This window comes from Phalacrocorax carbo, chromosome 8 (genome assembly GCF_963921805.1).
Source record: "Phalacrocorax carbo chromosome 8, bPhaCar2.1, whole genome shotgun sequence".
Taxonomy (NCBI): Eukaryota; Metazoa; Chordata; class Aves; order Suliformes; family Phalacrocoracidae; genus Phalacrocorax; species Phalacrocorax carbo.
Genome location: NC_087520.1, coordinates 29,347,633 through 29,362,001, shown reverse-complemented (window position 1 = coordinate 29,362,001; position 14,369 = coordinate 29,347,633). Strand labels below are relative to the sequence as shown.

The 14,369-nt window shown below is 42.4% G+C and overlaps 1 protein-coding gene and 1 long non-coding RNA gene across 5 annotated transcripts in view; both read right to left on the bottom strand.

Annotated features, from left to right (window-relative positions):
• Positions 1 to 7,836, bottom strand: part of LOC135314775 (uncharacterized) — a 130,944-nt gene extending 123,108 nt beyond the window's left edge. The window contains exons 1-2 of the long non-coding RNA XR_010374258.1: positions 7,621 to 7,836; positions 5,496 to 5,671 (exon numbers count right to left, since the gene is read on the bottom strand). This is a non-coding gene — a long non-coding RNA (uncharacterized LOC135314775). The remainder of the gene's footprint in view (positions 1 to 5,495; positions 5,672 to 7,620) is intronic.
• Positions 7,837 to 9,492: 1,656 nt separating this feature from the next.
• Positions 9,493 to 14,369, bottom strand: part of SALL1 (spalt like transcription factor 1) — a 15,013-nt gene continuing 10,136 nt past the window's right edge. For all 4 annotated transcript variants that reach the window (XM_064459404.1, XM_064459405.1, XM_064459403.1 and 1 more), the window contains 2 exons: positions 12,079 to 14,369; positions 9,493 to 11,010 (listed from right to left, as the gene is read on the bottom strand). The exon at positions 12,079 to 14,369 is cut by the window's right edge and continues 1,122 nt beyond it. In XM_064459404.1, the coding sequence (XP_064315474.1) occupies positions 10,570 to 11,010; positions 12,079 to 14,369 (2,732 nt within the window). In that variant the 3' untranslated portion in view covers positions 9,493 to 10,569. The remainder of the gene's footprint in view (positions 11,011 to 12,078) is intronic.

Below are 14,369 nucleotides of genomic sequence, written 5' to 3'. Positions count from 1 at the left end.
AAACCATATATCAAAAGTCAATAGATGGAGGGAACTAAAAGCAGTTTTTAAGACTTGCGTAGAGTGCTTAGATTAACTCTTTATTTCCACTGAAAGAGAAAATTCATAGTGTTAAACAGAGTCCAAGTTAGGCTCTGAGAAGAGAGGAATACAGAGCATAACCTGACACCTCTGCACCTTTGAATTGCTGAAAAGAACCAAAATGAGATCAACCCTTGATTCAGGATGAACTCATCCAATATATTTCCCATAGCTGCAACTGCTGTAGCCAAAAACTTCTCTGCACATCACTTCTTACACTATGAACATTGTCAGGGTAGACTGAGCCATTTTACTGTACTTCAGCCACTCCAAAGTCTCCTGTATTGGAGATCTATCCTAACAGATGTGTGTCTGTCCCATCATTTTAGATACTTAAGGGGGCACTATAAAGACTCAAAATGTCCACTCACCACCAGAGACCAAAAGCTTAGTTTTACACCCAAGCAGAAAAATCTCACTTCCTACAGCACATGAGCTTCTAACCCCAGCTGGGGGCTGGTTCTACAGAAACTGAGGAAGGGCCATCCTGTAAATTAACATCTCAACTTCCCTTCAGCATGCAGAATGGACTAGTTTCTCCAATTCCAGCAGGGAACCTTTCCAAATTATGCTTTGATTTTACTACTTAACAGGAGAAGGAGAAAAGGTGCTACAGCTGGTAGCTATTGATACTTAATCTTAAATTTATTTTTATTTTATTGTTTTCTATAAATAGTCTTGTCTTTCACCAGCTCTACTGCTGTTAGAACCTTTTCTAGGAACTATCAACATTATACAGAGCCTTAAACCCTGAGAGGGAGAGAAAGAAAGAAAGGAGGAGCAGGCAGAATACAAGAGGCAACTACTAATCCTGAAAAGAGACTTATCACATCACCACAGGACTCCCTGCTACTTCAGAGCCTTCTACAGTAAGCAACCATATAGCAGTTTCATCTGCTTAAGGTCAAATCTCCCCCAAAATTTATTCGGAAATGGAGCAGCCTCAATTTGGTCCTCTACAGAGGGGTAAGAGTGTATTGTATACATCTCCCCACAGTCACATCCCATGTCAGCTACAGGTGCCTGACTACATCATGTCTCTGTCAGCACATTGCTCCCTGACTTGTCACATAAAGACTAATCAAACAACAACGTAATTGCTTTCCTCTGATAACAATAAAAAAGTTGGGGGGTGGGGTTGGTTTTTTGTTGTTGGGGTTTTTTTTGGGGGGGAGAGGCAGGAACTGCTGGCCAGACAGGGCAGGCATGAGGATGATCTCAGTGTGTTTGTCTAGGATGTTAGCTGGTAACTGTCTACTGTCATGGGATTTGGGCCATGATTTTAAGTTACTTTGTGTCAACATGTTTTAAAAGCCTGATTTGCAGACAGAGTAGCACTTTCTAAAAATCATGATTCTTCAGGATGGTTTAAATTGAGCATTATATAAATTGAAATAGCAAAATAAAGCATTGAACAAGCTTGAAATTTAGGCCTAGTTGCAAGGAAGAGGGGGTGTGGAAATTGCTGCCTGTATTTTTCATTTCTCCTGTTCTTATTGTTGTAACTGTTGTCAATCTCTAATTTTCAGATAAAAAGAAAGCCATTCAAGGTGAATTGTAGATAAAGTCAGGACTTCAGGCCTTAGCTGACAGTTACTTCAGACTCCTGATGAAATGTAACTCACTCCATTCTGTTTCTCCACAAGAAAGTCAGAGAAAGAACATCTAAACTTAAGCATAACTTGCTGACTTGTAGCATACATGGCCAGTGTTTCAAGATCCAGAGTTACCATTTCAAAAGCAAAGATTGTCACTGCCATATATACGGTTATAGAGAGCAAATCAGTCAAACAGAGGAAAATCTCTGTGAGAATCCAAAAATATTTCCTGTTTTTATCATCATTCCTAGTGCTCAACAGTCGAGCAGACAATGGACATACCTATAACTGCATTTCAACACATGGCTGCACTACGGCGCTTGATGCTTGTAGTTTTATATAGTCCCTGCAGATATATACTCTCTGGGAGAAAACAAAGAGCATCAGGCAATATTAGAGTCCTGCACCAAAAAAAATCAGCTGCAGAGGACCCCAGTCTGCACACTTTATTTCATACGCTCTCCATTGTACCACACTGGTACTAGACCTTTCACATCTTCCTTCCTACCTCACACACTACCCTCAAGCAAACCAGGAAGTTGCTAAGGCAACAAGTCCGACCCTAAGCCATCATAAGGTACATTATTCAGCATTCTTCTGATTACAATTCCACATACCTCATTTTACCATTTTTTTCATATATGGGGAATATAAAGAGAGAACTCATTACCTGAAGTCCGGGCTGAAAGTTGTCTGTGATAAATATCACTGAAACTGAAAATCAGCTACAGGCCTGCCTGCAAGGCAGCAAATGCAATTACTATTTCCCTTGTGCTGTGCCTGAGAAAGGGATATTTTGTCTACAAGAAAATTTTAAAAGATTGTGGCTATATCCAATCGTTCAGGAAAAAATAAAGTATCTCCTGAGTTCTTTTGCAAAAACTGATGATTTGTTCTTACAAGCACAGCAAAAGTGTAAGCATGTATAACATGGCATTAACTTCTAAACTTCATCCTATAAGTGACAAATGTTGTACTGAGGTACCAGCAGAGCATTTCCAGGTGTTCTAGTAGATGCTGAGATTCAAAATAGCTGTTTTGCATTAGATATTTTATAACCATTTATATTCCAAGAAAGCAGCTATGTATGGTATACACACATTGTAAAAGACCAATCTGAACAGTTTCCTATCTAAATATGCCAAATAAACAAAACTTAAAGGTAAGGAACTATTATTAGCATCATTTTACAAAGCTCATCAAGAGATTAGAGCAACTGTCCTGATGTCACACGTGACCAGAGCCAGGGATGAAACTTCCATTTCCTAAATTACCCCCTCACACTTCAACCACAGGTGAAACCTTTACGCAAGCCTCCAAGATTCCAAACCACCCACAATTAAAATGTAGTAAATTCCATTCAACAGCACTAAAAATAATGTGTGTGCATCAAGCTAGTGCATCAGTAGACAGAGGGTGAAAACAACAAAATGATCTGTTCAAACAGCACCGATACAGGAATTAAATTTCAGTATTGCTGTCAACTCTTCATTTTCACTAATGGGTTTTAAGAAAGCTGGACATTTTTCCTCAGTCCATTTTACCTTTTCCCTCCATTTGACAAATATTGATTTTAATTTCCTCCAAGTTTAAGTGCATTTAATGCTATTGTGACTGGTTTGTTTGCTTTTCTGTTTGTGCCCCAGCTTTATTGAGGATGCCAGCATGAATGCATACAGCTTTAGAAAGAATTGGTTTAATAACTTCTTCAAATCTAAGAGAGCACAGGAGCCCAGTCTACAGTTTTGTATAGGTCAAACAAGAAAAGTGACTCTAGGCAACTATCTAATGTCAGTAAGGAGGCTGCTGAAGTAATAGCCTTGGTGTTTTAAGCTGTTACTTCTATGCTTTGTCACAACAGGACAAATTATGGAGCATTCCTCCTCCACTTTGGTGCAAAGTTAGACATACTATCTTAAAAATGCCTTCAGTGGCATTTTAAGCTAAGCACATTCAGTAGATGTTGGCCCTTTAGGAGACTTGGTTTGGAAGGTAACATCTCATGAAGTTCTGGCCCAAACAAGCTGTAGCTTTATGAATTGTTTTTTCTGCCTCACAAATACACAGGCTCAGCCTCCTTTCATAAGATTATCTCCCCAAGCTTTGCGAACCTGCCTGGCACATTTTGGACACTTCTTTATCTTATGGTCTTATTCACCAAACAAGAAATCACTCTGTCTTTGCAGTGATATTAATAAAAAGTGTTTATGTGACCTATTCCACCCATTCAAGAATGGGGAGGGGTGAGGTGGGAAATCTCAGCAGACAGAAATAAACATCTGGACTAAAAAGGAAAGACAGCAACACCTTCAACTGCCACAGACACTTCTACAGAAATTGTCTGCGTAGCGCTCAGACATTCATCAGTGTTATAAGCCAAAATAAGTTGAGCTGACTTAAGCAGGGGGCTAAATTACTTTAAGTGTATCAGCACCAGATGTCTGCACTCGTATTAAGGAATCCCCACAACTGAGCTAACTACTGATCTAACCATCACAAATGGCCTCATTCTCATTCAGTAGCTCTGGTTTGCCAAGAGGACTCAGTGTTCAGCCTAGACAAGTAAACAGACACAAAAATCTTTGAAATCTGTTCTGTCTTTCTATATATAATTTGCTGTTCTCTGGATCCTCTAACCCACAGAAAGATAGGAGTTCATATGAATGCACATTTAGCATTGAACATGATTATCCACTTAGTTATTGTACATATGAACCAAATGTTAGTTTCACTATGTATTAACTGACATTTTAAACTCCCAATGAAAGGAAAGCAATTTAGAATTATTCACTGCTAAAGGAAGTTCATCTTCAAAACAAGCACTGCTTTAAAAAAAAAAATCAACATTATTCATCTGTTTAGTGTCACTAACTTATCTTTGAAATTATTTTTCATGAAAAAGATGGGGAAAAGAAAAAAAGTAGTGACCAGTGGGGTTAAATCCATGATAGTGTGCCAGACCACTCCATTTTTTGCTTTCCATATTCAATCCTAAATTCTGCTCATGTTGCACCACCTGATGCCAGGTGCTGCAGGGCTTCTACTATACCCACCTGACATTGTGATACTGCATTTTTAAGACCTTTAAGTAACGAAAACAGACCTTTGCATTTCAGCACTGCCCTGGTCAAGAGAGCTGTCTGTACAGATGATGTGAATGTCTGCTAACGTGGCAAGACATCTTACTTTTGAAATGAAATGACACCAGAAGTTTCAAGGCTGTTTGTTCCACTGAGGACCTTCCTTATTAGCACTGGTGGCAAAGTCTAATATGGGCATGGACATGTTTTTGGTTCCCATCTACCCTGAATTTAAACTGTTTTCCAGAGTGACAGTAACTTCTGAGAGTTAAAATGAGCCTGTAATTTGGGTTAATTAGTTAACTGCTATAAAAAGGAAGATGACATCACTTCCTTATGCTACAGCTCTCCAGTAGGCATTCTCACAGGTATACTGTATGCTCAGAATCAGCTACGTACAACATGCTGGCCCCATCCACCATGCAGAGCACTGCAGAGAATGTCTTCAAACCTTGAGTGTATCTTACTCACCAACCCCCTCAGTGCTAGACAGACTTGAGCACTAAAGAAAACCTCTCTTTCCTGCTCTCCTGTTCTCACTCTACTGCCTCTCTTCCCATAGCATTGAGAGATTTTGCCTCTTAAGAAATTTAGACTGTAGATTCAAAAATATGTGTCTAAAGAAAAACAAGATAAAATGGAAATCAAAGAAAGAGACTCATAGTAGGACAAAACTGTAATATGACTTGAGCCAGAAATGTAATTTTAATCACTGCCATGCTTACACTTTACTTACCTGTAAAATATTTCAGTTGCTGCATGTGGTTAAGGTCTTTCCAGTAGCCCATGCCCCTGGAACAAGGAGACCTTCCCAAGGAGGAATTGCCATGCACCTGCTATCTTCCAGGCATTTGTTATGCCACACTGGCAGAGTGACAGGCTAAGGGTAGCCATTCTGATGTTAACTGTAACCTGGATGTAAAAACCAGAAATATCAAATCAGGAACCGAACATAAAAGCAGCTGTCAGTAACACTGTTCTCAACTGAAGTTGCATACTTTCCCAGTATTCCTGTTCTTTCCTAATAAAACTAATAATTCCAAGCCTCTGCTCCTCCTTAACTTTTTGTCTAGATATAGGTATTCATACAAAAAGGCTATATTGTATGTGAAATTTTTAAGTCACTACATTTCAACTCAGCAGTTAAGATACATATTGGTTCTGGCTTGTATAAATAACTGTATGCACTTATATACAAAACATTATTTTAACTTCTGTTAACTGATATTCATGAGAGAAGGAAACCAAATAAAAAAATATTATTTTGATTAAAAAAAAAAAACAACCCAGAGATAAAACTGGAGAAGTACTGAAGACTGGCAGGGAGACAGCAAAAAAGAACCATCATGCTAAGAAGGCACACCTTCTCCTGCCAAGTAAAACTGGCCTCCTGCAAAGACACAACGAGTTAGTTTGTGACTTCAGGACTCCCAAAAGCAGGAAGCATGCCCCAGAGAAAATGTCAGGCCAAGCAGTAACTGTTGCATTTTTATGTCCAGCAAATATTCTTTCCAAAGCAGGGCTGGAGAGATTTGTTGACCGCTGCAGCAGGGAGGGCTTGCAACTTGTCCCTAAGTCTCAAATAGCAACCCAGCCTAGGAAGAAACACCGACATTCACCCGACTTTTCCCAGAGAAAAGAGCTTAGAATTTGGTCGTCATCAGCACGCAAAATAAGCCAGACAATTTGCTGCTCCCCTTCCCACCCCTGCCTTGCCATTAAGGAAACCTGCCCAGTCGATGTGCTGCCCTGACTCTTCTCTCTCCCCTCTGCTGGCATAGTGAGTCCTGTTGATCAGCCCTCCGCACCCTTCTCGGCCCTTCGTTCCCTCTGCCCCGCTACATCTCCCTACTTTGCCCTGTGAGAGCGAAGCGACCACCCGCCGGGCTGCGCGCCCCCCTCCGCGACCAGGCGGCCGGCGCGGCCCCAACTGCTCTCCCTCAGCTGCCGTCACGTCCTCGCTTCCTCTCCCCACTACGGCATTCGGGGCAACCCCCGAATTCAGGGGGCGCCCTGGCAGCTCCGCCGCCCGTTCCTCCCGAGCGGGGAAGTTTCGCACGCTGGTAGCCCAATTTTTAAATAAATCATGTCTGTTTCTGGGTGAGAAAAATTACGAGGGCTGATTAAATGAATGAGCTGAACGATCGTTGGCGCTTATAAGAAAGAAAAAAACCAACCACCCCACTGTGCTTTATTTTAATGGATGATAAAATAGCGATAGGCGAGAACGGGGGGAAGGGAGAAGAGAGGGGAAGAAAACTTTGCTGCTAATGAGAAAAACGCGGCCTCGCAAGCAAAACTGTAAAAAAAAAAAAAATCTATTCTTGAATAAGGATTAATTCAACGCCTGTGAATAGGAAATCCTGCGCTGGGTAATTGCAGCGAGGTAGCGCGGCGCCCAGCTGCGAGGCGACGCAGGCACCTTTGTGCGCTTGCCAGAGGACGGCTCTGGGGAGAGGTAACTTCCCCCCGTCCCCACGGTCTGGTGTCAAGTGACGGGAAATTTAACATTGGCCCTTTCCAGAGAGAATTATTCCCCGTCCCGTCCGTGTGTCCCCCCCAACCCCCGCCATACCCTGGCAGCTCGCAGGCGGAGGCCAGCCGGGCGCTCCGCCTGACGGGGCGGGCAGCCCCAAGCGGTGCCTCACGCCGCACCCCGCGGGGCATGGCCTCTGCACCCTCGGGGACGTGCCCGGCTTCACAACGGGCCGAAGCACAGCTTCTTTCGGGGGCGGCAGGAGGGAGGGAAGGAAAAGTCCCGTCTGCAGAGCGGGGACACGTGCCTGGGCACCCTCCGTCAAGCCCGGCGCGGCGGGAAGTGCGGGACAGGGGAAGGGTGGCTTTTTTCCCCCAGCACCCACCTTCGCCGGCGATGGGGAGGGAAGCGCAAACTGAAACAGGAGCAACAACCCGACGCGGCCAGACAAGGCAGGGCAGCGTTTATTAGGGGCTTATGAGGGGAAGCCCTGCCCAGCTGGGCTCCATCGTTGCGATCAGGCGGGCGGTCCGGGGAAAGGGTGTCCCGGTGCGCCTCCTCGCTCGCTGCAGCCCCGGTCCCCGGGGCGAGCTCCCCGCGGCCTCAGGGAAACGCTGCCGAAAGGCTGGGGGAGAAAAGGGTCCGTCACCCCTCCCGGGGGAGGAGGGTGAGGAAAGCAGCCCCTGTGGCAGCGGGGTGACCCCTCCGCGCCTCCCGGCGCCTCTCAGCAGAGCGGGGGGCGGCCTGAGCCGACCCCGCCCCACCCCACGGCGCACGGGAACCAGCCAAGGGGTGCCCTCGCGGGCTGGGCGGGCTCAGCCGGAGGGAACGGCGCGCGCGGCAGCCGGGGAACCCTCAGACACAGCAATACTAGAAAGAAAAATGCTTTTTTTTTTCCTTTTGTCTGAAAGTGCGTACTGGAAGGCCCTCGGCACCCGGAGACTTCGCTTTAACGTGAGAAGAGGTGCCGAGAGCTGGAGTTAAAGCCATTAGTGAAACTCAAGCCGCGCGAAGAAAAGCCTCCCAGTGCACTGGGGTCTGCTAACCCTGCCTTGCTTTTCTGTTGCACAAATCTAAGCTCAATTTAAAAGGAGAATTATTTAGTATTACATTGATAAAATCATTAAAATCCGTTTAATTTACCTTTTTTTGAGACCAAAAGGTAACTTGAAATTTTCAAGTATTCACATTGACAAGCCAGCTGGCTCTAGTGTACAACTTACATGTTAACAAAAATGCATGTCATGTACCAGATGAATCATCACATTCAAACAGGAAAAAGTTCTAAAGACATGAAGTCCAAGAAGTATTCAGACTACATACTTTACTAAGGATTCATAACCACATGAAGGGTAAAAGTCCTCAAGAAAAGTATTTCTCACCCCAGCTTTTCAGTGTTAAATCCTCTGTGATGCCTGATTTACAACTCAAGCTACTAGGTGAAAGAGCAAAGCGATTACTTCTTGTTTAATAAGGCAAGCAACTCCCCCCACACTGGTATTAAAGATAATCGCATAACACAAAACACCTGAATAATGGAATTGTAAAAAAATTATATATATTCATATGAATATAAAATTGGTTATTCCTGTTGGTTTTTTTGAAAGTACAATTTGAAGGCAGCCAAACTAATTTATTTTTCATAAATTGTAATGTGAGGAGATAAAACTCTACCGGGTAAAAATACTGGGCTGAATTCTGTTTCCCCAAACTCCCACTGATGTTAATGATCATTGCAGGTGTATAAGGGAAGCCAAATCATGTGCAAGGCCAAAGCAGGTTGTTTTGTTTTTTACAATCAAGTTATAAACCCCATATAATATATGGAGGCTTACAAGTGGACATCTTAACACAGATATAGCAGCGTAAGCATGCCACAAACATACAATCTCATAGAATAAAATTAATATCAAATATAAAGCATTTGAACCAAATCAAGCCTTAAATGTGATAAATTATTTCCTTCAAAGGAAACTTACTTAGGCTCAATAAGGTCTTTGCTAGCAGCATTTTTTAATAAAGAAATTAAAAATGCCAAAATATCTACAATTTTATGAGAAGGAATTGAATAGTTAAGGAGACTTTTCCCACTATTAGGGGGAAAGCAATTAATATGCAATACATATATGTATACCCATACTTAGAAATATAAACACACACACACAACCTGGACAGTTCATGTTAACTGAGGGAAAGGCTAAATAACACGAAGTGATTACTAAATACAGGTACACTTTAAAAACACGGAGACAGCAAATTTTATCTGTTGCAAAAATGTATTTGATTACTCGAGTAAAATTACAGTATCTCTGCTGTTAGTAAGTATTAAATGTTAAAGAAACTGGACCTTTTTTCCTTTCAACTTTCCGAGAAAGTGCATGTAACAGTCCCAGGTTCCCCCTGCCAACCCCCAATACCTAATACAAAATAAACAAACACTATACTTGTTCCCTTGGTCAAGGAGTAGGGCTTGGTCTTGTAAGGAACATATGTACATTTTAATGAAAGTGATGTCTTATTGTATATACAGGAGCATCTACAGTTGTCCATGGAAGTTGTTCAAGATGCCATACTTAGCAGCATTGTGAAAGTCCAGCACGTTTTCTATAATGAATATACCTACAAGGCAAAATGTTACGTCTCAGTTTCAACTACCAAAACAACACTTCAGTATCTTCTCTAATAATCTGCGTGCTTATTACTGTACAGATACGTATTAACATTTAAGACGACTCAAGTAAAAAGCACAATACAAATAACAGTTCAAAACGGAAAATGTTAAACCTACAAAAATTAAAGCAGTTTTAATTTTTTAATAAAAATCAAAAACTGAGCTGTGTAAAGGACCCACACTGTTCAGTCTATATTCTTTCAGTCCTTTTCTTAATTCTGTTTGGAAAAATTAAACAATGTGTTTGCTGATAAAATTTCCAGCAGGATCAAAGTGTACATTTATATACAGATTTTTATTAGAGATCTAATGTATCACTGAGGCATCGCATCAATACCAGAGTTCATGTTAAACTGGATATAGAAAATAAGTTAATGCCAGAATAAGATCACCTAGCAGAACAGACTTGCAACTGCCATAAATGTTACAGCAAGTTTATAGCACTCTAGTCGATTAGTATTTAGTTCAAAATACAGGAGACCAAAGTTAATGCTTGCATTTGTTTGCAAAGCAAGGTTATATCACTAATAAATAAGCTCTCTTAGAACTCTAGAAGTAGAACATGGTACAAAAGAAAGTCTTTGTAATGTTGTAGCCTGCAGCCTGAAAAAAAGCAACCCTAGGTTGCACTATTTGCAGGAATGTTATTTATGGAGTTTTTTTCTAATTTGTTACAATTTCTTTGTTGTCTTCCACGAAGCGCGTAAAATGGAAGTTTGTTCCATTTTCGTTGCTTGCCATTTTCTCCAGACCAGCTAGAGGTGCATGGGGTTCTGAATTCTGGAGCTTCTCCAGGCTTCCCGTCAAGCCACTGATGGGAGAGCTGCCGCCGTTGCCCAGGCCCCCCGGTGCCGGAGGGATGCCGCCATTCTGGATGACAGAGATCTCGTTGGTCTTCATGGCCAAGCCATTGGAGAGCGCTGCTGCGTACTGGTTCCAGAAGCTGGAGGAGTCTCCATTCCCTGAACGTGCAGCCAAATCCTTCTGAAACATTTCTGGGAACTTTACAGGATTGCCTCCTAGAAAGGTCATAGGGCCATCTACAGAAAGTCGTCTGCCTCGTCTTGCAGGGGTACTGTTCCACATGTGAGTGCCCATGTGAACCTGAAAGGAAAAAAAGGAAGAAACAAACAAACAAAAAATAGGGGTTGACAGGGATTTCAAACTTATTTTGATCACAGAGAAGGCACCAGTCCGTGATCATGTCCAGTCTTGTTACATAATGAACAGCAATAAAGGTAGCGGATGCAGGGCTCCATTTCCCATCTGGAATAATAAACAACTTCTGGATTAGCCCATCACCATTACCCAGAATACTCTGTTTTCCTGCTGAATAATGTATTGCTTGTTACTCTTTTTTTTTTTATTCCATGTATTTAGTTTATAATGACTTCACGTTATTCTGTCAATTGCAGATAGCTGCTTTCAGGGCTAGAATTGCTATGTCCACTTTCATTGCAATGTTAAGTATTGTATTTGACACCCTTTACCCTATAAACGTCCTTTTCAGAGAGGCAGAAAGTATCCTTTACGGATTGCTCATCAGAGAGACTCGTGTATAGACAGAATGGCCTAAAAGTAATTATTCATCTCACGTTACTGGCAGCAACCTCTAGAGAAATACTCTGTCAACAGAAGAATGTACACAGCAAAGTGCTCAACTGGTGTCCTAAAACTTAAGTATATTTGCTTTTTCAAACACGTGTCAGTAGGAAATGTTAGTTATATAATCAATTAAAGTAATGCCCATTAGTTCCAGAATTATGTTAATAGTTTTTTTTAAACACTCATCATCTTACATGATAGTTACAAAAACCAGCACATTCAAGAGCCTTTCACTTCTTAAACAGGTGTGTGAGTTACAAAACACATTATTCTGTTAATTAATACTCCTTACCATCATTTGGCTGTTCCGTTTCACACTCTACAAAGACAGTCTTTGCTGGTAGATGAATTTTAGTTAAGCATCAAAAACAGCTCACGCTTCGGACCAGATGCCAACGCGAGCACTCAACAAGAGGCCATCTAGGTCTACTGGAGCTGACTAAACACCCCATTTGTCACACCACAGATACCCAATGGTACCACTGCTTGCAACATTAACAGATATAAAAAGTTAAAAACCCCAGCAAGGAGAAAATGAAACCTAAGAACAGCAAGAGGAAAAAGTACCTTCAGATTGCCTTTTGTTGTGAATGCTCTTCCACATATCGTGCAGGCAAAAGGTTTCTCACCAGTGTGTGTCCTTTCATGGATCTGCAAAGCACTGGAGGAAGAAAATGTTTTCCCACACGTGTTGCAGTAGTGCTGTTTGGGGGTTCTTCTGGGGAGAGCAGGGAGCAGGACAGGTGACGTGGCAGAGGAGGACAGCGGCCCCGAAGCAACTAGACCAGAGGGTGCTTCTTTGCTATCCTGAGGAGAGCTGTGCACAAAGCCATTAACCTCAGTCTTTATGAGTGATGACAGTGAATTAGCAGGCATAACCGAAGAGTTCTGATTAGGGCCGATACTGGAATTGGGTTCAAAAAGTTGTGATGGTAGATCTCGCATTTGATGTGTCAACATATGCTGCTTCAAATTACCCTTTGTGGAAAAGCCACGATTGCAAACTGTGCAAATAAATGGTCTCTCTTTGGTATGACTTCTGTAATGAATGTCCAAGGCACTCTGACAAGCAAATGTTTTGCCACAAATGTCACATGCGGTGTTTTTAAATTTACCTCTGTCTCTGAAAGGGAAGAGCAAACTCAGAGACTCTTCTTTAATAATTTTATCAGTGTTACTAGACGTCAAGTCCAAAGCACCACTGTTAGCAGGGGTTGGAGACAAACTGTTGGCAAACTCACTTGGTAAAGCTCTTACTGGTTTCTCTTCAATACTTGGTGACTTGTGGTAATCATTAGTGCTGTTTGACGGGGACAAGGCCTGCATGGAAGAGGTAGACTCTGAGACAGCAGGGCTTCCAGCACTTTGGCTTTCCATATCACCACCAACAGATGATGAATCGTTAGTCAAAATGTCCCCTTCCACTGACCCATTTTCAACTGACTTTAAGCTTGCCTGAAGTTGTTCAGCAAGCCCTGCACTGATCATCTTCATTTGATTTTCCAAAGCAGCAATACTTGACATTTCCAGTGGCAGAGGGGAAGAAGACAAGCTGTCTTGTGATGCATCCGCAGACTTAGGTGTATCTGGCACACTACTGTCAGGACAGTCTTCCATATTCTCATCGGAGAAGTTGTCTATATCATCAAAATTCTTATCATCAAAAGATCCTGTATCTGATTCCATTGACTCAGGATAGTTTTCCGTGACTGGGGTATTGGGGATCTGCCCTCCCATGTGCATTCGGATATGCTGCTGTAGTACAACAGCATTGGTGAATTTTTTCTGGCAGATTGGGCATGAATGTTGTACTCTCAGTGGGGGCATGGCACGGTGGACACTGTAATGAGTCTTTAAGTTGCCTTTAGTAGTGAAAGCACGACCACAGATTTTACATTTAAATGGCCTCTCACCAGTATGTGTGCGATAATGCATTTTCAGTGCACTCTGGCAACTAAGAACTCGGTGGCAAATGATACACTCATTAGGATCGGTTGCCTTTTTGTCAATGTTTTCTACCAGCTGCTGCAATTTTGACGTTTCAGATGCTGGCGTTGAGTCCAATAGTCCTCCAAATGGAAACTTTGCCTTAAATTGCTCTGACATTAGAGGCATCAGTGGATTTGTAAAAGTGGTGACACTGCTGGAGCCTGAGTCTGCTGCCGGTGAGCTCATGGAGCTGCTCATATTAGTGATGGTGCTTGTATTTTGAGGGTTTTCTTCCATTTTGCCATTTGAGGTAGGCAAAGCACCAGCTTCTACCTCATCAGAAAGTCCGTTGGAAATTTTTGATGTGGGATCAGCTGTTCCCGAGTCACTCTTGACAGAGCAGGGAGGGCTAGAGGAAGGATGGCTAATGGGAATTGGCTGAGGCTCCTCAGTTTTGATGAATGGGGTCAAGCTTGGAATTGTTGGTGGGAGTGGCAGGCCAACAGAAGTTGTCAGGGTGGAGAGGACTGGCTTGCTGTCTAGCCAGCTCGTGACAGGTTTCTCTGGTGGTATAGACATCCCGTAAGGAATACCCGTGCTTGTAGGAATATTGTCCAAATGCTCTGGCACTGGGTATGGATTCATTTGAATATGAGGGTATTTTTCTTTATGACGCTGAAAGTGGACTTTTAAGTTTCCCTTTGTGGAGAACCTGTTTCCACATATGTTGCATTTAAATGGCCTCTCGCCAGTGTGAGAACGTAAATGAATCTGCAAGGCACTGTCACTCCCAAACACTTTAGCACAGAACCTGCATTTATGCTTAAAGAATGCCTCATCTGAATTACTTTTTGCTTCAAAAGCAGTTACATTTGGTGGCTTGCTTTTTCTTTGCTGTGCCAAGGCAGTCAAGGAGTTTAAATCCTCTG